Genomic DNA, 27,537 nt, shown 5'->3' on the forward strand with positions numbered 1-27,537 from the left:
ACCTCTTGACACTGACATTAATCCGCAGGCACTGCCCCATACAGCAATTCTAGTCGAGCCCAGTCCTTCTAATAGCAAGAGCTCAACCCACTTAATTAGTCGAAGACGAGCAAGTTTGGTCAGATGGTTCTACTGCTCTTTGTGTTGTACAATGGTTGTTGGAAAAGACAAGTGTTTGTTGTTGACTTACCATTCAGAAACCCCTTTCTGTATTTTTTTCTCCCATCCAGGGGGTCTTTTGTGGGCTCTAGTGTCCCTTATATGAAAGTAGGCTGACAGGAAAGAGGGAGGGGGGGGAACATGCGGCAAATATCACCGGGTCCGGAAATCGAACCCACGACGGCTGCGCTGAGGACTCAAGGCCTCCAAACGTGGGTCGCACTAACCACTACGCCACCACAGCACGCCCCCTTTCTGTATTTTTGACGGTTGTGCAGGAGGCTTCACTTCTGCTTCTGGGCCTGACAGAGTCAGAGATATGGTTGTAAATCTTGTTGCAGTCATTTTACACATAAAATGAGAATGTAAACACTGACCACAGCCAGCAGCAGCTTATTTGCATAAAACTGCTCATTTTGAAAGGAACTCAAAATACACAGAATTTAGCAGGTGAAATAATTTTGTGCAAAAATTATAATGAAGATGTTTGGTTTAGCCCTCAGAAATATCCCAACATTTTTAAAAGAAAGGATTCCTGTTAAGGTTACGTTTACTGCTATTGTTTGTGCAAATGTTAAAGTTTTTTTCGCCACACTTCTTCCTTCCAGTTAACTTTTCATTAATATATTTGGAAACATTAACCAGTCAGCTACTGTAGCAATGTTTATCTAACAATGATGATTACCCAGTAGTGACGACCATAGCATTACATATCTGAATTGTTTTTTTTTTTTGTGCAATGTTAGTCCTAAATTGAATTTGGGTTTTATTTGCCTGGCATCTAAATCAAGTGAAAAAAAATGCCTGATGAATATGACTTTTACTTCTGAATTGAATCACTACAATAAATGTTTTCAGACTATAATATGATTTACAGAGACACCAGCATGTTGCCTTTCAAAAGAGATTGTGTTGTTTATTATGTTGAAACTGACACCTTTATGATTCTTGTCTACTTTTTAGACATAAAAAAATCATTTATACATTATGTATAAGACTGATTTCAGATATGCAATAATAACGTCTAAACCTAACACCTTTAAGGTTTACCAGGTATATTTTAACAGCTACAGCTGCTGAGAAGCTACAATTGTACATGCTAGCCTATAGTATGTTAGCTACAGCATGCTAGTTGTGGATTCGCCGATATTCGCCTCTTTCCGTCACGGCCACGAAGTTGTCCCATTGGCTCCAACCGCCTGCCCGCGGCGGGGAAGGGAGAGGAGGCGGTGGCGAGCAGCAGCTCAATGACGGCAGAAGCAGCGTTGACAGTTGAGAGCCGACACAGCCCACAGCTGGGACCCACGCAGGCCTAGCTGCATCCGAAACAGCGTGAACGTGTGACGGCAAAGACGGGGTGCGAGACGCCGCCTGCGAGATGTTACGGACCGGCTGCGGACTGCGTGACAACACGGCGCGGAGACGACGCGGAGCGGAATCAGTAGTACAAGTAAATAAATATATGGGTTAACTCTCTACGGGCAGTTCCTGGGAACACGCATTATATTAGAAAGGAAGATTAGGTCGGTGAATTCCTGGAAACACGGAGTCCAGAATGGGAAATGTGGCGCTTGCAGGCTGGGGTTTATTCTCAGAAGTTGACGCTCAGACTTCGGCTTCCAGCGGCGTGTAGGAGGCTTGTGTGCCAGTGAGCCACCATCCGTCTTGCACGTTTGACAGATAGCCAATCAAATCTGTTATTCAAATCGCTGCTCTTATGTCAGTGACCTATATCCCGGGCATGAACGCCAAAATCCAGCAGTAACCTCCCCTCCGGTCCAGACAGCATGGGGACTAACGGGATAGAGATTCAGGCGAAGCCGTCCACAGAGACGGAGCAGCCGGGCGCAGAGCCTCAGATGGAGCCGAGAGATGCTCCCCCGGAGGCGGACGGCAGCAAGGATGGACAGCCGGCGGGCAACGAGTGTAAAACTGCGAAGGAGGATAGTGCCGTGCAGCTGATAGACGGAGAGTCCAAGCCTACCCTCTCCGCCTCCCCTGATGCTGAATCTGGGGTGCAGCTGGAGATGCACAGCCAGGGACTCGGGTTTGTCCCGCCAGAAGGAGGCTGGGGCTGGCTCGTGGTTTTTGCTGCAACCTGGTGCAACGGATCCATCTTCGGGATTCAGAACTCTTTCGGGATCCTCCATACGATGCTGGTGAAGGAGCACACAGACCCGGAGGACCAAACCTCCCAGTTCAAAGTGGGTGAGTACGAAAAGAAGCAACAAGTGGACCCAGGTGATGCACATGTAGATGCACCAGCAACCCTAAAAACATAGATGTTCACCAGTTTTTACTTCGAATACAGAATAATCTATTTCAGCTGGTTAAATGAAACAAAAATAATAAAAACGGGAATTTCCAACCATTTTCAGTACATAAACAACCATTAAATCACTTTTTTAGTTTAATGGTTCAGTTTAAGCTTTGATGCTTGAACCCTTTCATTTTCTGTTAAACTCAAAATTATTACGTCTCCCAAATAATATGTATTTTCTCTTTTATGTGCATCTAGTATGTTCATTATTTAAGTATAAGATAGCATGAAGTTCTTATGGGATAGCTTTGACCCAAATATTTACAGACAGAAAATGTTTAAATAAAAATAAGCAACACACTCTAATTGTTTTTAAGTAAAATAACACAATTACTCTTACTGCTCCTAACATTACAGAGAGATTTAATTTACAGATTTTATTTATTTATTAGCAATATTGCAAAGTTATATTGCTATTTTGATTTTGCATGGAATAAACATCTGGTAAACAGTCAAATATGTCTGTTTTGTAAGTGGGGGAGATCTGAAGTAGCCTTCTTTCAGGGAGCTGTCTGGCAGTGCTCAGCAACTGGATTCTTTACTTTGTGTTACTTTGTGTCATACAGCCAGAGAAAACTCCAGTCACTCTGAACCTTCCTCTATTTAAACAAACTTTAAGATGTAGCAATATTATGATGAAAGCATTTTGAGTCTCTAACTTAAACTTAAGCTTAAAATCTCAACCCCTGCATATCATCACATTTTTCAAAGCCCCAACAATATTTTAGATTTCCCATGTGAGATTATTCCAGCAGTGTTAAACACTTGGTGTAATGACATGACCCTGTAAGCAGTAACACTAATGCCCTTAAATGACCACGTCTGTGTGCTATTTGTTCTGTAGCAGCACTGCAGTAAAGTCTGCTGGAAATTAGCTGTAATTTGTGAACAGGGAACAATTTTAATAGATTTTTTTCCACTTTGAGGCTTCAAATTACAGCACACATAATTAAATAAAACGAGATTTATGAATAACTGTATAAAGAAGACAGAAGCAGGGCGCAAATTTTATTTTATCCTTACAGCTTGGAAAGTCACAGCAGTTCTATTTCGCAATAATATGCACATATTATGGTCGCTTGACTAATAGCTATGATCAAAATATTAGCGCTGAATTTATTGTAGTCACTCAGCCTGCAGGTATATGACTACATACGAAGGTGAAAATGCATGTGTGTTAGCTGCTGCTTAGTGAATTATTTCTTGTGGGTGTTATTTTTGGCATTGGGTTCCTCCTTTCATTCTTTCCCGTTCTCACCATACAGTAACACTGGAGGGTATTTTTCTAAAGTGTTTCACAATCATCAGCTATGGTACAAGGCCGTGTGTGGGAGGAGATTAAATGGCTGCCTGTTATTAATTATTATAAATGACAAAGTGTGGAAAAAAATAAACGAAGACCTTCTCTTGTGTTATTATTTTTCTAAATATAAATGTGAATTGGTTGGATGCTATGTTTTTTTACCCTACATTGAGGAAATTGTTTAGACTGGAGTGGCTGCTTTAGATCCAGTGTCTGTATTGCAGAAATTGAAAGTCATTCTTTTGGCTTCAAGTGGAAAGGCTATTGAGAATCACTTTAAAAAAGCATGCGAAGCCAAAATAATAAATTTTTCTTTACAGGTTGTTAAAGATCTGTTTCACTTTTATGCTTCATCTCAAATATTTATTTTACCAGGCCTTCATGGATGCAAAAGGAAATCTTGAAATACCACAACAGGGTGTGCATAAATTCTTTTAACAGTAAAATGGTGGTGTGGTGGGTGGGTGGGTTGCGAAACACAGATGGTGTTGTTACTGCCCAGTGATTGTAGCCAGTCACAGTTTCATTCCCAATCTTTTCACATGCAAACATGAAAGACTAATGTTTTCAAGAAAAGACATTTTAAAAAGAACGTGCTGCTTTAATGTTCGTGGGGGAGCGAGCCCCGGGTAACACGGGTGTGCCCAACGAGGGAGAGAAGTTCAAAACAGCTCGCTGCACCGACTGCACAGTTTGCGAATCAGGGGAATTTGTGAGACGGGGGCAGAAGAAAGGCTCGACAGGAGCGGCGGATTAATTTTTTATCAACGCCTAAAGTAATTTTGAACTTTGTGCTACTGATCTGAAACAGAGCAGAAGGAGCGCTGCGTTGAATAAGAAACATATTCCTCACTCTTTTCATACAAATCTGTTACTTCCTTTTGAAAGGAAGGAGGCTGGAAAGTTTTTGACAGACTGCATTAGACGTTTTGTTGGTAACGTTTGGACTAACAGCTTATCTGTTTAAAATGCATCGTAATGACTCCAGGCAGAGTTGACACCAAGCAAGTAGAAACTAGTCAGACTAGCTTGAGATGTGCTCCTAAAACTGTTGTAGCATTGCCCAAGTATATTTTCCAAATAGTTCTGTATAATTACACCATTGTTGTCATAGTGCGGCCTTGCTCTGTGTTATTTGGCTTGGCTCTGGCCAACAGTGGGGCAGGACGAAACTTCTGAAGTCCATGCAAAATTGGGGAGGATGATGACTGATTTATTTTAGTGTTTTAAAGGTTACGGTTACTTATCTGTTATTCTATTCTTGGGGTTTAAAGGTGTTTTAATTATACGGTTGAAAAAGTGTTGCTGTGGCATTTGCTATGTCTCAGCTCTATTGAGAATAGAGTAAAGCCACTCTGCCCCTCCCCTACCTGCTGCTTCACACTTACAGGCAGCAGGCGGATAGAAAGCAAACTTGGATTACTCTGTTTAAAATTTGCTTTATTCAGTATTTATTGTTAAGTCAACTAGTTGGAAGCCCTATTCAGAACATAAGTAAAATAAATGAAGTCAACATATTATTAAACCAAGCAGTACTAAAGCATACTCAAGACTCAAGAGCAAAAATGAGAATATTTATCATCTTAACCCAAAGAATGAATATATATAGGAACAGAGTGATTAATTTGTGTTAATTCATGTTTTTGAGTCCAACTATATAGTTTAACATGAGTTAAACAAAACAAATCTAATTTTTAACATTTTCATGAAAGTTTTGATTAAACAATTGCCTCTTACACATAGTCTCTTTTTGGTTTTAAAGGTATTTTTTAAATGATTAGTGTTCGTAGTCTGATAATAAATTATTTATTTCACTTGTGTAAATATCGTGACACAGTAAAAATATTTATCAAACCTCGGCTTTTTGCCAATTTATAACTTAATGCCACCTGGAATAAATAAGCAGAAGCTCAAATAAGTTTTGCACCAATAAACTGCACTAACTGTAATAACCTTTTCTGTCCTCATAATGTTAAGGGACAATTAGAAAATTGTTGGATTTTCTTGCACCGAGGAAGAGATGGACCATCTTTTGATGGTTTTACATTCACCAGAAACATTAGAGGAAATTCTCAAGCATTATATTTCATGATCAATAGGTGATCTGCTTTTCTTGAGGGCACTCAAAAAAAAGCACAATGAGAGCACTCTCCAGGGTCCAAACAAGTTCATTATGACCCGAACAGCCTCTGGTGTATTGTCCACCTTGGTGCTGAATTGTCTCTCTGCAGTCTGAGATTTCTCCAGGATCTCTGCTGGCAGCTTGAAATCCCAAGTTGGCAGAACCGAAGGTACGGCTGGCTTTCTGGCATTCCAGAGGGCAGGGGAATGGGTTCAGGTTGGATCATGGTCTCATGAGCTTTCACACTGTTATATGAGCACATAGATACAGACGGTAGAGATTTGCTGTTTTTATGAGCGGGTGTTTGATTTGTCTTTTATTTGGAACCTTATTTAGTAAGGTTGGAGAAAGAGAGCAGAAGGAAATGCATCCAGCAAATGTCCTCTTGACCATAATTTTCTGTTTATCAAAAACACATTTATCTTTATTTAGAGATAGAACCTGAAACATATTTTGCAACTTGTAAACACACATATATCTCATATTGTTTTGCAGTAATATTGATATCCAAACAGGTAGTTTTCAGCGACTCGCAGCTTTGAGAAGCTAAGAATCTTTAATCATCATGAGGATCTTAGGAACATTCAGAAAGCGGAAACAAATAAACAAGTCATGAAGCACAAGGTTTCCCCCAGAGAACTTGCTAAACCCGGTAGTTGGGTCCTACGGCAGTCATTCATCCAGCGGCTCGTTTGTTTTTTTGAGTTAAAATATGTTTAAAGTTGACACGAAATTTGAAAATATAACTTCATAATTATGTGTTATTGAAAGATTGGGAGATTAATATCTGAACACCAATTATAAAGACTTGAAAAATGCAAAAAATTTAAAAAGACTCAAATAAATAAGTATAGCTTAGCCTGGCGATCTGCCAGGCTTATAATACACTGGGGAAAACCCTGAAGCATCCAGTGATTTCTGCTGTCAATACTAATTTTTGAACTCAGGCTCTTTGAGGACACTCCCCTCTTATCTGTTGCAGATGATTTTGCAAATGTTTGTCCAGCACTTTTAGTTTCTTACACACATAAAGTTTGCTCCAAAGAAGTCATCACATCCAGGTAGCGTGTGAAAAAAGATCTGATGTTGGGATTTCCTGTAATTTATTAAAGGCCGTTGGACTCTTAGCTTTTCACAGTTTGCTGCTTCTCTGCAAGAAGTTTTTGAACCTGAACAAATTTGTCTGAAACAGAGCAGACAGTATCCATCAGGAGAAGGATACTCAAAAGTTTTATACCAATGTTTATCATTCAGGGCACTTTAAGATGGAGTCACCATCTCCAAAATTATCGAAAAGACAAGCTGGACGCTGATCAGTGAGGCTAACAAGACACCAACACTGGGGTTTGTCAGCAATCTGCTATAGAGTAATGAGACAGAAGCCTTTTGTTATCAAAGAAAACATCCAAACATGAGTAAAATCTCCCTAAACCTTGTTGATTAATGAGTTTCTGATGAAACTAACCTAAATTAAAACATCAAAAGAATATTGTGACTGTTGTAAACCTTGGTGGTAGCAGCATCATGATGTGTGGTTATTTTCCTAGATGAAATTGAAAACAGATTTACATAAGTAGTTATTTTGACCCCAAATCTGGAATCCAGAAGATGATGGATTTTTCTGCACATTATACAGCCATACATCCATTAAACCCAGTAGCTGGCTACTGGGTTATTGCACCTTCCCATTTTTAATGGTTTTACCTTCAAACTGATTTGTCTTTTTTAATTTAAATAATGCAGAGTAAATTTCTTATTAAATCTGGGAAAGGATTTAAAAGGATTTATTAAGCTTTCATTTTTTGGCATCTCAACCTAAGCACATTAACTACATCTGTACGGTATGTGTACAGATCTGTGATCCACGGTACGCCTTAGTGGCTCACTCAGGCGTACTGTGCGTTTGATGCATTATTTTGTAATTTCTTAATTTTCTCTATCGAAAAACCCACAGCTTGTTTTTTTTCATTTAAATCTCATAACATAAATTCAATTGGTAGGACTCCAAAGAAAGCTGAAAATCTCTACCTAAACTTAATTTCCTGTCGTTAAAGGTTTAGAAATACCATGTTAGTGTTTCAGACCAAAATAACTTTTAACGTCACATACTGCTGCATGTTCCATCTCCAGCACCTGCTGAGGACGTTTTATTTGGCCTTGAGGAAAATGTTTTCCATATCAACACTATATTCGTGTAAATCCATGTTTCCATTAATAGTGCGAAAATATGTATGGCTATTGTTTCCCTCTTGCAGTGAGAAGTCCACACAATGCCAGCCGCAGTCTGCTGCATTGTTTCATTGACTGAATATTTCCTCTTATGTCTGTGCGAGCTACAAACAATGTCGTCAGAGAGCATTTGTACAATGAGCTGTTTCCGATTGTTTGGCAACACCTTGTGCATGAAATCAAATTTTAATTGGTGTGTGCGAAGTGGATAATATTATTTTTTTACGCTCTACAGTTTTCATTTATTTGCATTACCCTTCAGAGCTCATTCTCTAACATTAATGCTAAAACCACGCAGTTTACGCTCCTTTATCAGTTCTAGTTGCTTGACTGGAACAGCAGTTGCATGTCAACGAGTGAATTTTTCTGTGTGAAGTTGATTAATTTGTGAACGCTGCGGTTATGTAAACGCACGTTTCATCACCAGGCGGTTTTAAAAAGGGGTCAGAGGCATTAATGACTCAGGGTGCATGCTCTTACGGACTGCACATTGCTTACAGCTTGAAAAAAAAGTGTTGATTGGCTTGGCATGCACAATGTTTATGAAGGCACAGCTGTGTAGCTGCTTGCATTGCGTAGATCAAAGAACTCCCATACACACATAAAAACATGGAGATTGTTCTGCTCTGCCTGAAAACAGAACTTGGAAACATTCACTGTGACGTTGTTTAAATGTGCACAAGGTTTTACATTTTTTAGAGGAAGCTTCTTTAACTATTTTAGAGTTCCTGTGCTAGAAAATGCTTATACAGAGGAAGTCTGAAATACCTGCTGTCAGAATGTGTCTAAGCAGAACGAAGAGCTTGTGAGCCCACACAGAAACACACACCTTTCTATTTTATTGCAAGTTCAGTTCACAGTGTTCTTTTTCCTTTTGTCTCGGAGTCCTCTAGTCCTCTCTAATGAGAACGCTGCACTCCATTTATTCTCAGACTTTTGCTTTAGTCAGAAAGGGTTTCTTTTTTTATTTGGGCGTTGCTGGGTGACGGGTGGGTTTCATTTTGTGCTTTAGCAGCACATAGCACTGAAATATGGGTTTGTGGTTTTAAACTTTCAAGTGAATGCTGCCTTCTTAACAAAGCCGCTAACAGGGGCTGCTGTGGTGGTGCAGGGGTTAAGCACAACCCGCATAAGAAGGTCTTAGTTCTCAACGCTGCAGTCGCAGGTTCGATTCCTGGCCTGGTGACCTTTGCCGCATGTCTTCCCCTTCTCTCATTACCCATTTTCCTGTCAATTCACTTTCAAATAAAGGCCACTAGAGCCAATAAAACCTTGAAGAAAAAACCCCCAATGTGGTCTTAGTGTTTTGGGGAAGAAAAATCTGAGTTTGATCTTTTCTTCTTTGGCCTCTTCGGTCCATCTTTTTTTTAAGGATCTCTGTCTCCAGCCCGTGAAGCACATAACATACTCTATTCTGAAAATGGACTCTGCTGGGTACAGTTCGTTCAGGTTGGGGCCATGCAAAAAGGTTAATGCTAGCCTGCTTCATCCACTGCCAGTACTGCTGTGTTTTTTGGATTGTTTTCCTTCTAGAACATCCAGTTCTGATCACATTTCGACAATCCTGCCATTATGTCGATAAAACGTTGATGGATTTGAAGGTTTTATCATGTTTTTCCCACTTTGTGCAAGTTCTGAATTTGCTTTCAGTTGCTTTTTGGCATATACAGTTGATGAGAAGTTGGCGCCTCCCAATGTTTAGGACAGGGGTGGGCACTCCTGGTCCTCGAGGGCCGGTGTCCTGCAACTTTTAGATGCATCTCTACTTCAACACACCTGAGTCAAATAATGAGGTCGTTAACAGGACTCTGGAGAACTTGACTGCACTTAGGAGGAGATTCAGCTGTTGGATTCAGGTGTGTTGGACCAGGGAGACATCTAAGAGTTGCAGGACACCGGCCCTCGAGGACCGGGAGTGCCCACCCCTGGTTTAGGAGGTGTCCCCTCATTGTTGCTGACAGTAGAAAGACTAGCTAACATGCTTTTTGCAGGACTGCAATTTACCTCGCTCCAGAATCTTATAACAAACTCACCTAAGTGGTGGTTTGAGAACCGTCACTTAATCTACTTGTGCCACTGGCAGAGAAACAGATCCTTAACATCATAAAGATGCTTACAACCTGGGGCAGTGGTCTTATTCTTCCAGTACGAAGATTATTCTTGTAATTGTGGCCATAAAGCTTCATCTTCTTCTCTCCTGACCTAAGCAATTTATCCATACCGTATTTGACTCGTCCATGTGAGGACCTATAAAGTTCCATTGTAATTGAAGGTGCTGATTTTGTAGAAGGGACTTCTTTCTTGATTACCACCTTCCATGCTGATATAAAACTTGCTTTATTGTTGAAGGCAACATTAGCTAACCCACAGTTCTCAGTTTGGGCCAGACTTGAGCGTTTGTGGTTCTTGACTGGCTCCTGAACATTTGGACCAAATTTCCTTTCATTTAGGTGAAGATCTTTGAAACTTGGACACATTTTGTTGTTCCAACAGGAAGATGATTCCAAACATTTGTCAATGCCAGTTTTGGAAGGGTTAGATTAAATGTGATGAATGGCTTTCATGAAGCCCGATCTTATCTCTACTAACTTTGGGTGGATTTTGTTTAAAAGATGGTCAGTTCCACCAAATCAACCAGTTTTGAAGAACCCACCTAATCTGCCAATATGAAGTCTAATATCCATCCACAATTGTTAGAGCAACCGCTGACAAATGCATTAACCGTTGCAAAAAGCATAAGGTTTCTATTTAGGGACATTTATCCAAATATGACTACGATGTTTATCTATAGTTGAGATAAACATACAATAAATGTACATGTTACACATTGTTTATCATAAAAAATTTCTTAATATGATAAAAATTTTGAGTAATGTTGTGTGAAACCTGCCAACAGAGATTGTAGCGTGCACTCCTGCCTGTCCGTGGTTCAGTATTCACCTGTTAGCAGATTTTTCTGTTGACCAAAACTCCAGATACTTTGTGGAATATTTCCCTTTTCGCTGATTTCACTGATATTTCAAAATGCAGCAAGGGACGTTTAAATACCTAGATTCAAAGCTACTTGACATGCTATTGGTTGGTATTTGCAAAGCAGCCAATATTTCTGTGATAGTACTAAGACAATTTTCACTCTGCATATTAATGCACATTAAAGTATATTTGATGTCTGATCTATATAGGCATCTATGAATATTTTTAGCTGTGGTCTCAAGTATTGGCAGATTTTAGCTATTTGCAGGCTGCTGTGGTCTCTAATCCTTTCGAACATAGGGGGTCTACTGTGTTGTCGTCTTTGTTACTTTTAATACTTTCCCCTCTTAGTTCCCTGCGATCATTAGTACGCGTCAGTGAATTCAAAAATCTAATTAAATTCAGATTGTGTGTGCAGCTTATTGATGAAAAACACATTTCTTTATGTAACTTGTCTCCTGAGCAACCTTGCTACAAAGATTTAAGTTTTTAAAAGCAGTATTTGTGTTTGTAGGTTTATGGCTGCCCCAAAAAGATTGCAAAAAAGTTGTGAATATATTTTTTTATCACTTTTTTCATTACAATTAATACAACAAAATATTACTTTAATTTAATTAATTAAATCCTTAATGTTTAAATTTGACTCTATGCGGATTAGAGAAGATTCACAGTATTCAAATTTCTGCATGGAGTCTTCTTTTTGAAACTCATCACGGTTGTGTAACATGCAATAATTTCACTATGGAAAAAGAACCGTGCAAACTAAATATCTAAAGCCCAAAATCAATGGTTTAGTTCACATTTTTAATAAAATGTAAACTTCTGACCTAAACTGTAAGTGCATTGCAGTCTTGTGTGGCAAAATAAAACAATGTATGTAAAACAAATATTTGTCTCAGACATGGGGATGATGAAAATGAACAGTGTTGGCCCACATTGAAGTAAACACATAGAGTGTTTGAGGAAGAGACATGCCTGTGGTCTTTCCTGCCAGAAAGTGTTGACGCTGGTAAACTGAGTAGCTGCTTGAGAAGATTTGAGAAACGCTGTCAAAATAATGTCTGTAGCAGAAACTTTCAACACTGTTGGCATTCATATCTGTCATCTAAGAGAGCTCTGATTGAGCTCGCAGAATATTTGACCCTGTATGTCATCAAGGAAATTATGCAGAAAATATTAAGCTAACGGTGACAAAAATAGTTGACAGAGAAGGGTAGACGAAGGTAAACTCATATTTGACGTTGAATTTGTGAAGCTCCATGGTGGGATGAAAACGTTCCTCCTTAAAAACTTGGAAGATCATTTCAGAAATGGCTCAGAAGTCGAGCAGAAACATGCAGGATGTTTATGTCCAGCTTCACAGCGATGACCCTCCTAAGCTCATGTTTCACTTCACTGCACAGAAGTCAGACGAGGTCGTCACCTTTTTCCAATGACCTGTTGCATCAGTTAGATCACAACCAGCTTGGTAGACATTCAAGCTACCTTTGCTCCCCTGGAGACTTGAATCAGGCATGTGTTTTTGTTTGCTCTGCGCTGTGTCTCAGAGCCATTTGGCTTGTTCTGCTTGGACACTTGCTTAATACTTAACAAAAACACTTTGAGCCACTTTTTGATCTGTCAAGACACTAAAAAAAACATATTTATGTGAAACTCCAAAAAATATTAAACTTTTTTTTTTTTTTTAAATCATTTTAAATTACATTTTTAAACTTGTATTAACTGAAGCATGTTGATCTTTTTCAATACTTTATTGGTTATTTATCCACTACTGTGTAGTAATGTTGTCTGACATGACATTTTAGGTCTTAAACAATCACTGTGCAGGATCTTTAAGCAGAATAAAATAAAAACATTATAAAAAACTTTATTATGAAACTGTTAAACTATTAGATATCCACTTAAATTGCTGAAAAACAAACCTTTAACTTTCTAGAAATCTCATATTTGTGTCACATTCGTGTTGTTTGAACTTCCTCTAAGGAAGCTAAAGTACATAATCAGACATGAGGTATACTGTATGTCTTCCTTTCACTACAGCTTCCACTGAAATCACAGGTTTTATTTGTTCAAAAACCTTATAGAATAAAAAAGTAGGGCAAACGTAAATGTTCTGAAAACATGCGAAGAAACTGATGCAAGAGTGTTTTTTTTTTTTACCAATGTGTCTCATGTGGTAATCAGAAAACTGCCACATTCAGAAAGGATTATAAAAAAGCAGGGTTTTCAGGTTCCTTTTTTCCACCAGTTTCTGACAGACGTTGCACACACTAAAGCTGGTTAGCTGTTCAGAAAGCCATTTTGTATGAATTTCTTCCAAGTCCAAGCAGTATGTGATGGATTAAAAGCAAACTGTGCCCTTTGATCCATAGTTATACATAACAATAGCCCACAGGGTTTTAATTATGAAATAAAAACAAAAAATTCATGGTGCAAGGACTCTGGTGTTTGTTCTGTGGTCACCCAGGGTCATATTTACTTTCAGTGATTGCCACAACACATGCGGTTTCCACATGTTTCTAACGATGGTTCTGTCTCCTCTCTGCTCTCGCTCTGCAGCCTGGGTCGGGGCCCTGGCCATGGGCATGATCTTCTTCTGCTCTCCTGTGGTCAGCATGTTCACGGACCACTTCGGCTGCAGGAAGACCGCTGTCTGTGGGGCGACAGTGGCTTTTATAGGGCTTCTCACAACATCATTTGCAAAGTAAGATGCCTATAGTTACAGTTGCATAGTCAATGCATTTTTACACCTTTCTGCACTTAGACATACTGTACCAAGACAGATTGCACTTTAATTTAGTCAAAAATTGATAAAATGATAAAACATGTTAACATTAATAATGCTTCTTTATTTCACTCTGTATGAAATAAAGAAGCATTTCATGCATCTTTATTTCATTGCAACCGATGAAGACTTTTTAAGAGAAATACATTTTTGAGAGAAGAACATAAAAAGATATGTGCTGAGCTTTAGTTACTGGTAAGTTACAGCAAATGTCCAGCGGGGAAAGTCTCCTTAGCCAGCCAGAGAAACGAACTCTGCTCTTTATAGGTCACAATGAAAACACTAATTTGGTCCAACCCAACAGACTTTTTTTCACTTTTGCCCATAAACTTGTAACTGTTGCAATATTTATGGATACTTCCCACTGGAAAACATATTTTATTAATAGTAGATAGCATTTTTGCGATTATTTTGCAGTTTTTCTTACAATTAAGCTTTTCTTCTTTGCTTTTGCAGCTCCCTAATCCTTCGCTACTTCACATATGGGATATTGTTCGGTTGTGGCTCTTCCTTTGCCTTCCAGCCGTCGTTAGTGATCCTAGGTCACTACTTCCGGCAGCGACTGGGCCTGGCCAACGGTGTGGTGACGGCCGGAGCCAGCCTCTTCTCCATGGGACTGCCAGTTCTTCTGGACAGATTGATTGGCCCTCTGGGTCTTAGCAGAACCTTCCAGATTCTCAGCCTCTTCATGCTGGTGCAGGCTCTGCTGGCATTAACATTCAAACCTTTACTTCCCACCGTGGGAGGCAAGGGCCCACCGGGGATGGGCCCCGGCCCTGCTGAAACCCAGACCCAGGCCTCGGCTCAGAGGATGAGCAAGTGGAGCAAGGTCGTTGCTGGGGTTAGGAAGTACTTCAACCTGCGCGTGTTTCACATTGTGACGTATCGGGTGTGGGCGTTCGGAGTAGCAACAGCTGTGCTGGGATACTTTGTGCCATATATCCATCTGGTAAGAAAATCTCTCCTCAGTATTGTGTTCTGGTACCTTCAAGAGTTAACAGTAAAACATCAACTTTGGCTGTTTTGAAGTCTTAAGCATGGTTTAGTTAAATACTGTGTCTTGTTTTCTTCAGGTTAACTTAAATATATTTTATGGGGATTTTATGTGATAGACTGACACAAAATATTCAAAATTTGTCAACTGGAAACCAGAGGATGCATGGATGGTTTTTATGACGTGGTGTTCGTGCATGTTATATGTTTTTCATTATTATTGCGAATACATAAATATTTAGTCCAACTGAGTGTGTTATTACAGTGATAATAAAAATGTCGAATCACTGCCAAATCAACATGCGCTGTTCAGCTTTTTACGATGATAGCCGTTTAGATTTCATGATTGCGAAATGTGACCTTGAAATTTAGCTAATTTAATGTGAGATATTGAGGGATGTGAATGAACTGTAACGTTTCAACACAGAGGTTCGAAGTCGATCTCCCTCTATCCAGATGTCGGATGTTCCAGCTCCGGCCTCCCTCTGACCGGCCTGTTGTTTCAGGCCCGGGCCCAGATGTAAACACAGCCCCGGCCTTTGTATTGGCTCGACCACCTCAGGAAGCCTCTCCTGTATGGCCTCTCTGTGTCCCTAAACATGCTTATCCTATGGCCACTGAGGGATGTAGAGCTCTTCAAAGCAGAGCAAATATTTCACAAGAACCAGGAGTCTCAGGAAAGACTTCAGAGGGCGGTTTCATGTTTTGGGCCTGGTTTGGGGGGTTATGGCTAAAGGGGAGTGAGGGAATGTGATGTATATGTACCGGCTCTTCCTGTTCAGCTGTTCTAAAGGTCTGTTGATGAGAACATTTTGTTATTGTAAGGCCTTGATTTGGGGCTGGAGATGAACAATTTCTTCTTCCCACAGAATAGTTCTAGTTTTTTTTTTTTTCTTTGTTGTAGGTGAAAAGTTGTGCAGAAGCCTGTGCAGCATATTAACTTTATGTTTAATTTCAGATCAACTTTGTGAAGGAAAAGTTCAAAGAGAATAAAAAGGAATGGGTGCTGCTGGTTTGCATCGGAGCGTCGTCGGGGGTGGGACGACTTGCCTTTGGAAAGATCGGAGACCTCATTCCTGGTCTACGGAAGATCTACATGCAGGTGAGGAAGTTGTGGAATATGTGGGATGATGTTAGTACTTTGTGTTTCTATGAAAGCTGTAACATTATCAAAAATATTGCATTGCAAAAATATTAATTTAATTGAGCTTTTCCACATTTTACGTCATTCTAACAGGCTGCACCCTCGCGCCCACTTCAATGCATCGACTGTAAACCTAACTTTAAACTTTTGTGTAAACACCTGAGTTATAGATATCTGGAGCTCCTCTAAAGTCTCTAATCAATGCTCTGTTTGTCAGTTTAGGTGGATGCCTGTCTTGGTGGTTTGCATTTGTGCTTTACTCTTTCCACTTTCAGTTGATGAATTGAAGAAAGCTCGATCAGATTGTCAAACCTGGAAAAGAAACCTCACCCTGCTGTAAACCTCTCCACCATTTTGTCCCCAACCTGTCTGCTGTCTTCCTTTGGACTAAATACAAATGCCTCTATTTTTACATTTTAATTGAAAACCATGCATCATTTTTCTTCCACTCCACAACTATGTGCTACTTTGTGTTGATCTATCGTACATTAAGGTTCGTGTCCAAAAGGTGAAGAAGTTAAAATTATATTATTGGTTTTGGTAAAGATGATTTTTCAAATCTTATTCAAAATAATATTTTTTGCTGTGTAATGTTTTCACCTTCTGCTAGTGTGGAAATTCAGTCTTTTAATTATAAGGATGATTTATTTATAATTTATGGTTCACAGGTTCATTTTACAAAATGCTTTCTCTACTAAGAGGTGAAGGAGCTTTACTGCTACCAGAGAATTACGTAGCTGCTTATTGGCACTGATTGTTCACTTCTAAGAAAACAGGAGGGGGCAAAGCACAACAGGCGGAAGCAAGAAGGGTTTATTTCTCCCTGGCGTATATACAGAGGAGCACAAAGTTTATGGACTGGCTCAATCTGACAGAATCATTTGCAGACGTCATTTCATAATATTTACATTTACAAGAAGAACTGGGCTGAGAAATATTTATTCTAAGTGAATTCTCTCTGCTGTCTGTAAATATTTGACAGCAAAGAATAAAAAATAAAAAGCATCTCCTATTTGATTCTCTTCTGCAGAGACCTGCCAGTTTCTTGTGAGTGTACAGTAGCTACAACCTTCTGTCATTCTCAGATGGCAGAAATTGGCCTAGATGTCCCTAGAATAGCCCAGGAACTGTTTCCAGTGTCACTGTCTACAGTGAAACGGGTTTAACATGAACTCTGATTTAGAGGGTGCTGAACAAGAAAAAAATGCCCGCACTAAAATAGACTCCTTCAACCACGAATGAAATTTGAGGCTGCCCACGTGAACAAGTCAAAGGTCTGCTGGAGAAACCGTTTGGTCAGAGGAGACAAACTGAGTTATTTGGCCAAAATGACTTGTCATATGTTTGGAAGAGTCACTGGGAAGCTTTAAAACTCAATAAGACCTTACTAACTGTCTAGCATGGTGGTGGTAGTATCAACCTGTGGGACTGTTTTGCTGCCAGTTCTGCTCAAAAAGATGACCTCCAAATTCTTTCTCTACTCCTCAAATTATGACAACATAACTCTGACCCCAAACACATCAAAGCTGTTTTCAGACTGAATGAAGCAGGTACTGCATGTATTACATTTCTGGAATTTCACCTTTTTAAAAATGGCAAAGAATTCATAAAAACTGCCTTTGTTCCAACAAATCAACCCATTTAAATTAACTTTACCACTGCTGATGAACAGAGTAGTCACAGGTCTTTGTTGATAGGTACACAAATGTGTAGTTATGTTTAATGTTGCTGTATTTATTTACTTAAGCCTGCATTTGCAATGTTGAGACTACAAATTAATAATTAGATAAACAATTAAAATAATAATAAATAAAGCAAGTGTTATTTGTAAAATGTGTTAAAGTTGAGTCACATTTTCCTATCACTTCTAATAAAGAAAAGTGACATTTAATCATAAAAATATATCTTTAAAGCCTCATTATCATTTGTAGCCATTCTGTTGGTATGTAAATTATATTTTAATTGGGTTAGCAATAGTGTGTAAATTATAATGAGCAGGGTAAGATTGTAAAGTTGGACAGCCTCGATATGTTTTTATCCACTGCTGAACCCTTCTTAGAGCGTCTTGCCTGTGACTATGAAGGGTTTACAGTAACACTTTTAGCTCATTGTGAATACACACAACCTCTCCATCTCTCTTCACAGTATTATTGTCACAGACCTGGAGCTTACTTGAATTAGGCGGTATTAAGTGACTGGAGGAATCTGAGCTAACTAATGCTTAAAGCGCTGATAAAAATACCACAGAGCCTTCAGACCTCATGATGTGGTTCAGAGATTTCCTCAGATTTGGATTTCTTTATCGCAGATTATTTCCCACAGAACAAAGAGCTTAACCAAGAGAGTTAGTTATTATAAATGTTCTCTTCCAGGTGGCGTCCTTCATGGCCCTGGGCCTCATGTCCATGATGATTCCTCAGTGCGCGGTGTTCGAGGCGCTGGTGGTGGTGTGTGTGTTCCTGGGGCTTTGTGATGGTTGCTTCCTCACTATGATGGCTCCCATCGCCTTCGAGCTGGTTGGCCCCATGCAGGCCTCTCAAGCCATAGGTTACCTTCTGGGCCTTATGTCCCTCCCAATGACGGCAGGCCCACCAATTGCAGGTGCGAGTCTTTATTTCTTTATTTCACTTCTGAGTGGTAATATGTGTTCTATAAGGAATGCATTGTTGCAAAACCTAAGCTGACTGCTGTTTACAGGAAAAACTTCCACACAAGGGAAGACAATATGTCGGAAGTAAAGGTAAAGTGGGACAAATGCCTTGCTGCTTATACAATGGTTTGCATTTATAGACGTTTGGGACTGAGGCCAGCTGCAGGCTTCTCAAAGGATTTGTGTTGAGGTTAAAAGCACAAACAAGGTCGGAAGTCAGTCCTTTACCGCCATAAGATAAGATGCTCCTCTTATGGTTCCTGAAATTATAACCACTAAAAACTAATTTGATGACTCAGATGTGGTTTTACTCTGTCTTGCAGGTCTCTAGGTTCAGATACAGATTTTACTTTCTGCTTTAGCACATAACTCAGTTATTGAGTCGGACTTCAGATGATAAACCATCTTATGTAAAATTTATTTGTAACTTTACAGCAAAATAATGATGTAAATCCTTAAAGCTTTGACTGCAATTTAAATGCAGATGTTCTAATAGGTCAGAAATTTATTCAATAGTCACTTTAGTTACTTGGAACCATCTTAAATGATTCTCCGTTGCTTAAATACACACACTGTCCCTCTGTTCTGCTGAAATAAAAGGTCCGGCTTGACAAGGATCCAGTCTGAATGAGGACAATTATTGCACCGAAACGTTTAAATGTTGTTCCGCTCTGTTGTCCAGGTTACCCATTCTCTATTCACTCATGGACCTGATTGCACCATTGATGCAGTGCTGAACCTTTTTGTGCAGAAGAGCAAGCCAGCAAAAAAAGCTGCTGAAGTTCTGCTTAAACTTTGCTGACAAACGACCGGGCCTCATTTTTACGGTCTACCTCTCTGAGCTTGGATGCGTTTGGAACAGACCGATCTTGTCAAAAAGCTGTCTGACAAATCCATATTCAAGATATCATACAATAGGAAAGAAAAGTGGATGCTGTGTGTTAAACAAGACGATGCACAATTTCACACTTTGACTTGATGGGAGAATAATGTGCCTTGCATGAACCAAGAGTTTTTGACATCCTGTTACTCCTCGTAGCAACGCAGCTGAAACTGAGTCAGATTGACCGGAGAGCATCTGTGAATGTCAACTTTGCAAATCTCGCCAGAGATGTTCATTTTTGGGCTTTGACTGGGCCATTCCAACACATAGTTATTCTTTGCTCTAAATCAGTTGTCCTCAAACTGCGATGAAACGAAAATCATGTTTCATTTTAATCCCATCTTACCGAATCACCTTCTTCCACACATTTGCTGAGTTCAATAAGTGACTTGTAGTAAACCCTTATTCTTCAAAGAGTAATTGTGGATGTTGATTCTGTCAGCAGGAAGGATCTCTGGTAGCTTGCAACAAATCAGAAGAAGCTTCTGACTGAAGACACTTTTGTTAATCATGACATGTTAACTCAATTTCTGGGCAGCAGAGACAGTGTTTCACAGTAGCTTGTCTTGGATGACACCATCAGTTGTTAGCAAATACTGCTAATCCACCTAATTTGCTTTTGCCTCTTTAAATCTCTGTCTAGCTGTAGAGATTTAAAGAGGATTTCTTTTGGCTTTGCTTCAACAATGGCTTTCTATTTCCTTCTCTGCCATAATAGCATAAGTAAAAGTTATGCTGTTGACAGATTCTCACATCTGAGCGGAGTATCTCTGCAGCTGTGACGCATCCTTTCCATTTATAGATAATAGGTTGAACAATGCTCCTTGAAACAGTCAAAACTTTGTTCTATAACTTCATTTTAATCTTCAGGGTGTTGCTTGCTCATTAGATTTATTTATCCAACCTCACAGAAATTCACAGGACAGCTGGATTTAGAATGAGATTAAGTTAGCCATTATAAGCTACGCAAACATTTAAGGGGTATTTATAGATTTCCAAGAGCATATGTGGAGAAAATGAGCAACAAATAGCTCAAAATAAGCCTGCAAGTCTTCCTACCCCAAAACCTTTAAAATGTTTCCTTACTACTTTGAGTAAACAATGTTTAATATTCGTTTGTGGATCTATTCACAGGTCTTCTTCATGGCTACTTTGGCAACTACACAGTAGCTTTCTCCCTGGCTGGGGTACCTCCTATGATTGGGGGCGTGGTGCTGTTTTTTGTGCCCCTGATCCACCGCAGGATCCAGCGAAACCAAGAGTCGTCTGAGGAGAAGTTGACGACTGTCCACATGTTGCCCACCACCCCACCTGCTGGGGAACCCAAGAGCTGCTCCAACGGAGACATCCTGCCTGGTTACACAGACGTAGAGACACACATCTGAGTCACGTCTTACAAAGGTAACATCCTGTTTAAACCTGCAAGTGTTAATAAGAAGCTTTTTCTTTTCTTTTTTTTTATTTCCAGTATTTGTTTGTCATTTTTGGTTTTCTGTTTGTATTTACAGGGATTCAGCCCACCAGCACTTTTTCCATCCCTTGAATCGCCTGTATCTTTCACAGAAGTCTCACCTTTGGACTTCATTTCTGGTTTACCTATAATCTCTAACCCTTCCAAATCTCTGCCGGTTGTTTGCTTTTTTTTTTTTTTTGTTGTGCAAAGCAAAGTTCAGAAGCGCACGCCAGCTAGAACCAGCATGGAGGGCCAGAAGATGGGGGTTCAGCGCTGGATGAATGCAACACATTGTCAACGAGAAGAGTTTTCTCTTCAGAACTGTGTAAAAACACACAAACCTCCAAGGAGGAGGGAGAGAAGAGAGATCAGCAGTAGATTCTTCTGCATCATTTATCTTACAATAATTTTATTTTTTTAGTTTTTTAAATAAATTCATTCTTAACATGAAAAGCTAGACGAGAGATGCATTTTCTATGTAATTTCTGCAGTTTCTATGTATTGAACCTCACACGTTTATGTTAAGAGCTCATCCATTTTATTTAGTTTGCATTTCCTAAACAGTCTTAGCTTCATGGGTTTAGAGTTTATTCTGCAGCTTCTGCTTTCTTTCCAAACCACCAGAAAATGGGCTATTCCTCTCACAGATGAGCCACTAAACACAATCACCTCGAATTAGCTGCAGACAACTTTTAGGTCCTGACCTTTACGCTGTAGGAACAGGTGGGGTCAGAATCGCTCTGCGATCAGGACGGTTTGTTTCCTGAAGCCGTCCTCTTTCAGGAGACAGATGTGTAGATCTGGCAGCTGGTAGTATGTTACATGTTTTTTTTTTTTTTTCGGTTCTCTCTTTTCAATTTTGATCCGTTCCTCGTCACTGCATGGGTACAAGTTTGGTTTTACAGTCAAATGTATAATAGGCTGAGCATATTATTGATATCTACTCATCAAACCTTCCGTTGTGCTATCTTTTCTACGTTTAATAAGGTGCTAGATAAATCGGCTTTCACTATGTTTCTGATAGCTTTGAAAAATAATCAACTGTTACTTTATTTTGCTGTTTTAGTGGAAAGGAACTCAATTATGGAGTAGTTAAGAGAGATCTAGTATTCCTTCAATAACCTTTTTTATTTTAAATACATACAATACGTTGGAATAATGTAAAAGTTTAAACATTTTCTTTTTTTAAATGTGTGTTACTGTTCGTGCACACACAAGGTTAATTACCAATAGACAGCTGAGCTACCATAATGTAACATTGATAGATCAGTAAATAACACTAATCTCCTGTTGTGGGACTTTTCAGTGCTTTTATAAACGTACGATTACTCAACTCTGACTTTTAAACAGCATATATAATAATTTTACACTTACTCCTTTTCAGCTGTGTTATCACTTGTAGCTTTTCATGGCTAAATTCATTGTTATGGCCGAAATAGAGAAATAATATAGAGAAAAGAAAAAATAAAAACAAGAGAAAAATCAAATTGGAGCCAAAGTTACCAAAGACTGATAATGTTACTTCTGCAACCAAACTGGCATTGAAACAAACAATATCCACTCCAGACAGTAGAACGGTATCCTGAGATACTCATTAAACCGTCACCTTATGAAGGGATTCTAAAGCCCCCTCTACCTGTAACCTGCAGGTAAAAAACTGTCATTTTAAACACTAAAATATTTCTTGCATATTTAAATTTTTCCTCTGGTTCTGACCAGTCTAGTTACTGCAATGCCAGCGGTCACCTGCGTACGTTATATTAGCAAACCATGTGGTTTAATTTCTGAATAATTATATTTCACTGATTTTCTTTCTTTTCTATACTTAGGAGTTTTTATATTTTATGCTTCTAAAATATAAAATATGCCCTTTAGGCAGTCAAAGGAAGAATAGCAGGTGGTGTCATGTCAGAGCAAACATCAGCTCACACAATCCTGTCAATATTAATTTTGAATAAGAAATATGTTAGAACATATAATAGTCTAAGAACAAAACATGATGTACCTTCCTTTCAGAAGTGACTCCATAACTCTGCAGAAATGTCCTGAAGATAACAAAACAGGGTTTTTTGTTTGTTTTCGCCCAAATTCTGCACATCTAAATGTGATTCCAGATTGTCTGAAAGGAAAAACCGTCGTCCACAAAAAGTTCTGATCCACTGCAATGTTACTCATTAGTTTTAAGGTTGAGGCTGGTTGTGCCAGCTGATTATTTTGATTGCAGACTTCCTGAATTGACGTTGCCAAACGAGACAAGCTTGGGCCGTTTCTTGGATAATTGTGTTAATTTGCTGCTTTTCATTAGACTCAGTGGAGGGCACAGCGTATTGTTGAGGCAGTAATGAAACACAACATCACACCCCTGGCGATCCTAACGGGGCAGTTTGCAGTTATTTCTCTCACTGGGACCACCTGCTTCTGCTGCACTGTAGACTAGAAGCAACGCTGCACTACTCAAGCATTATGATCGGATAAAACAGGAACAGCAAAGGGTGAAGTGGGGAAAAGGGAAAGCTGTGGTGCTTAGCTAACTTTCCCTCTTTGTTTAGATGTTTTTACCATCAGGTCTGCTGCTGTGCTGTAACAGTGTGCAGCCTGAAAGTTACACAAACCTTCTCTTGAGAGGTTTCCTGCTGGCTTCGCCAGACGACCGACGGTTCCTGAACACTTATACCTCAGTAATCAAATGTTCCTCCGCAGTCCAGTTGAATATCATTCTGACATTCTCCATTTGTGGTATTTTTCTGTTTGTGTGTTGTATTTCTGTTTTATGTGAACCACAGTTCTACCAATTGCCGTTCATTGATCATGCCAACATTTACTTTCAACGTTTTTGTTCTGCCTCTTGACTTTCCCTTTATTAGCTCTTGGCTTTTACTTTTATGCTCACAGTTTAAATGTCCCTGCTATGCATCTGTAGGATGGTCTTTTTTATGTCCTTTTGCTAAAGAAACATTTAGATAAATGTCAAATATCCTTAAATTAATCAATAGAAACACTTGACTGTAAAGACAGGAGATCAGAAACACCGGTTTGACTACATTTTTAAGCTTTGGGGTTCATTTAAACTGAGTTGCCGACAAGTTTTTTTAAGTTTTGTGGTGAAACAAAATTGCAAAAGATGCTGCCTATAAAAGCTGCATGGAAACTGCATAAGTAAACAACTGCCCTTTGCAGATTTTGTTTTTTTGTTTCGATTGTGTGAAATATTTTTATTGAAATAAATACAGAAGCGTGTTTATATTTAGCTCCTGCACCGAAGCAAAAATATTCAATTATGTTGGAATTAAACAATGCACTTAGTTATTCCTGTAAGTAAAGGAGGGCCCAATGTCGCTACAGTCACACATTGAGGGAAACGTTTAGGGGTGTAAAAGTTGTCCAAAGGGCCAAATCTTCTGGCAGCCATAAAGTAGGACATTGATGTGAAACCAGCTGCCATTTAATAGCTTGTATAGATTCTGTTTATGGTCTGAGTGGTTATTGTTTGCCCTGTTTTATAATGACTTTGTCGTCACTTTGTTAGTCGTCAGCTTTCACCTCTGTCTTTTTACACAAGTCGTTTCTTGTTTAGTCACTTGGACTAAAACCAAGTGGTGAAGCGTTAACCTGTGAAAACCCTTGAATGGAAATCTGCCTTACATTAACCGTGTCATTAGCAGGTGGCCAAGCTGCACACCAGAACAGGATTTGCTTTTAACTTTGAAGAATCCCTGCATGTCCCCGCTTAAAAGTAATCAAACTTCACTTTCACTTAGCGTCTAGAACCAACCAGGTGCTCCTTTTTTTTATCAACTACTGTAGATTTAAAACAGGAAATGGAGCTGATTCGATGTAATTCGTAATGGTTTTGAGTTATGATTTGTTGCTGTTTGCATTGAAAGTGCTGGCAGGAGATTTGCTGTCCTGGCTTATCTGTGAAGATTAGAGCTAATATATAATGGTGAAGGAACGAAGTGGATGTAGAGTGATAGAAAGCATTTGGATGGGCGAAGGTGTGTGTGAGTTTAGTTTGCCAAAGTTCTTTTGTCTATGCAGCATCACTTGTCCTGTTACTCTGACTGTTGAATTCTGAATACGCCAGACTCCTGACGATACAGTGCCTTAGAACTGTGTTCATGCTCTTGCACTTTGTCACATTACAACCACAAACATCAGTGCATTTTATTGTTTTATGTGACAGACCAACACAAAGTGGTGTATAGACTAGAGCTGCAGGTGTTTATTGTGATATCACTACCAGAGACCACTGTCTATTTTCTCAGCAAAATAGCTCAAGCTTAGTCAGATTACATGTAGAACGTTTGCAGAAGTCATTTCTCAAGTCTTGGCACTAATTCTCAATTGGATTTAACTCAAGCTTTGATTAGGCCATTCTAACAAAAGATGGTGGCTTAATCATCCTGTCAGAGCTACAATGAAATGGTCAAATTCATAGTTGCTTTCCAGATGTGAATCTCAAATCTTTCCCAGCCTCTTAACAATTGTTCCTCCATGGGGATGTTTGTGTTCATCCCACAGCATGTTGCTGCCATCACCATGTTTCACACTGACATGGGTGTGTTTGTTGTTTGAAACATTCAAACAAATGTTTATGTTTTCATCTAAACCATAGATGTTTAGGCCCATTCATTTGATCCACATCTTCAACCAGCTTCCCTGTTCCTGCCGATAGCATCCCCACAACATGATGCTGCCACCACCGTGTTACACCTGTGGCATAGTGTGTCTTTTTCTGTTCTGTCAGGTTTGATGTATGGCCGTGTCTTGGTAGGCTTCACAGTTGTGCCATACTACTTCAAGGTCCTGGTGGAGTCTGTTTGCTTATTTGGTAACTTTTGGTTGGACTGAACCTCATGTAGTATCAGAGTAAAAAGACGTTAAACCACAATTTTCATATTTTTGCAACTTTTCCAGTCTGTCGGTTTGTTGCATAAAGTCCCACTGAAATACATTGAGGTTTGTGTTTGAAACAAAAATAAATGCGGAAAGGTTCAAGGAGCCAGAATACTTTTGCAAAGCACTGTAAATGTTTATTCAGCATCGAAAGCTACGAGCTGCAGTAGATACTCACAGCGAGGCCTCTTGTGTTTCACTTTAATGAGCACCAAACACTAATACTAGTTTTTATAATAGTTTTGAACATGTGTTTTTCTAATTAACAAGTACCCAGGCTTCCTTTCTTTGTATTTCTTTCAAGTCGCTCTTTTTACCTGCAGATATAATTCATGCTCCGTTTGACATGTGACAAGGTAAAACCTCCCTAGGGCAAAATCCCCAGTTGTTGCAACGCTCTGGAATTCATGCTAAACAGGTCGGGTGAACTTGAAAAAGTTTGAGCTGTATGTTTAAGCAATTCATCTGTTCTTCTTATTTAAAAGCGGCCACAAGGAAGAAGCTGGCCTCTTAAGTTTCATCTCATTATCGGACTCACCGGCTTGAAGTGAGTCCAGACTTTTTGTAACACCCCGGTCTTGTTATTCTGCCGTGCAGCGGGCCATTCCTCTGGACTCCTCTGACCTCAGTCTGCTTTACTTTCTAACTGGTGTGCTTTACCTCACTTCCAAACCACACAAACACCTGAAACCGATAGCTGAAGGACCGATTGTTAGAAATCTGAGCCATGATATACAACATGTCTGCACTTCATAGACTGCCGGACTTCCAGCAAGAATACTCTGGTGTATTTTTGCCAGTAAAGATCTGAATTTCTGAATACCATGTGAACCTTTCTGTGTTTTTCATATGTACCAGAAACTACAAACTTTTTATATGTGTGTTGCCATTATTCCAGCTGTAGATATGTTTTCACAGTTACCGTTTGGTTTTGCTGGTCATTGTTGTTTATGGTCCTACGTTCATGTTCAGCCCAGGCCTTCCCGCAGCCTTACATGTTGAAATATGCAGAGACTTTCAGTGCAGAAGTCTGTCAAGCTTTCTTTCTCTGTAAACTCCAGCAGGTTGCTGAAACTAAGCCTCTTTTGCCTCTCCGCACTTTGCAAAGCTGCAAGCTTCTGTCCCACACCAGCTCTACCGTTTCATCTTTTTGTTTAATCCAATGTACAACATGATCTATCTAACATGGTCAGTAAGCACATTAGATTGGGAATTTAAGTCATGCTGCTAGGAAAAATTGTCTTTGTGTTTTGTTATAATTTTGAATCCTCATCAAAAGAGTCACATTTTTTTTTCTATTAAACTTTCAATAAAGTGTAAAATTGAATCTTCTGTTGTAAATTCTTTGTTTTCATGTGTCATTCAGATGAGAAGGTTTATTATCCATACCTACAGTGCATCTGGAAAGTATGCACACCTTTTTTATTAAAGGGGAGGTATTATGTATTTCCGAGGCACATGGTGCCATTTTCCAGCACAATCAAGAAAATATATTACATTATATCATATACCTACAGTTGTTATAAAAATCCTGTGTATATCAAACATGACTTAAAAGAAACTTGACTTTGCAATTAACGCCTTAAAATTGGGCCTCTGTGTCTTTAAGAAGCTCCTCTTTCCGACA

General features: G+C 39.3%; 1 protein-coding gene across 1 annotated transcript; it reads left to right on the forward strand.

Annotated features, from left to right (window-relative positions):
* The first annotated feature begins 1,125 nt into the window (after positions 1 to 1,125).
* On the forward strand, positions 1,126 to 27,237 carry slc16a2 (solute carrier family 16 member 2). The gene is made up of 7 exons (XM_005806800.2): positions 1,126 to 2,367; positions 13,666 to 13,810; positions 14,348 to 14,840; positions 15,843 to 15,986; positions 18,401 to 18,629; positions 20,696 to 20,962; positions 21,070 to 27,237. The coding sequence occupies exons 1-6, from the start codon at positions 1,947 to 1,949 to the stop codon at positions 20,944 to 20,946; spliced, it is 1,683 nt and encodes a 560-aa protein (XP_005806857.2). The 5' UTR covers positions 1,126 to 1,946; the 3' UTR covers positions 20,947 to 20,962; positions 21,070 to 27,237.
* The last annotated feature ends 300 nt before the right edge of the window (positions 27,238 to 27,537 follow it).

Source organism: Xiphophorus maculatus, chromosome 23 (genome assembly GCF_002775205.1).
Source record: "Xiphophorus maculatus strain JP 163 A chromosome 23, X_maculatus-5.0-male, whole genome shotgun sequence".
Classification (NCBI taxonomy): domain Eukaryota; kingdom Metazoa; phylum Chordata; class Actinopteri; order Cyprinodontiformes; family Poeciliidae; genus Xiphophorus; species Xiphophorus maculatus.

What these genes read in the sequence shown, in the direction of transcription:
- slc16a2 (XM_005806800.2), top strand. Translation starts at nt 1,947, where the DNA reads ATGGGGACTAACGGGATAGAGATTCAGGCGAAGCCGTCCACAGAGACG. An exon ending in TACGGAAGATCTACATGCAG is followed by an intron (nt 15,987 to 18,400) that starts GTGAGGAAGTTG and finishes GTTCTCTTCCAG; the next exon opens with GTGGCGTCCTTCATGGCCCT. An exon ending in GGCAGGCCCACCAATTGCAG is followed by an intron (nt 18,630 to 20,695) that starts GTGCGAGTCTTT and finishes ATCTATTCACAG; the next exon opens with GTCTTCTTCATGGCTACTTT.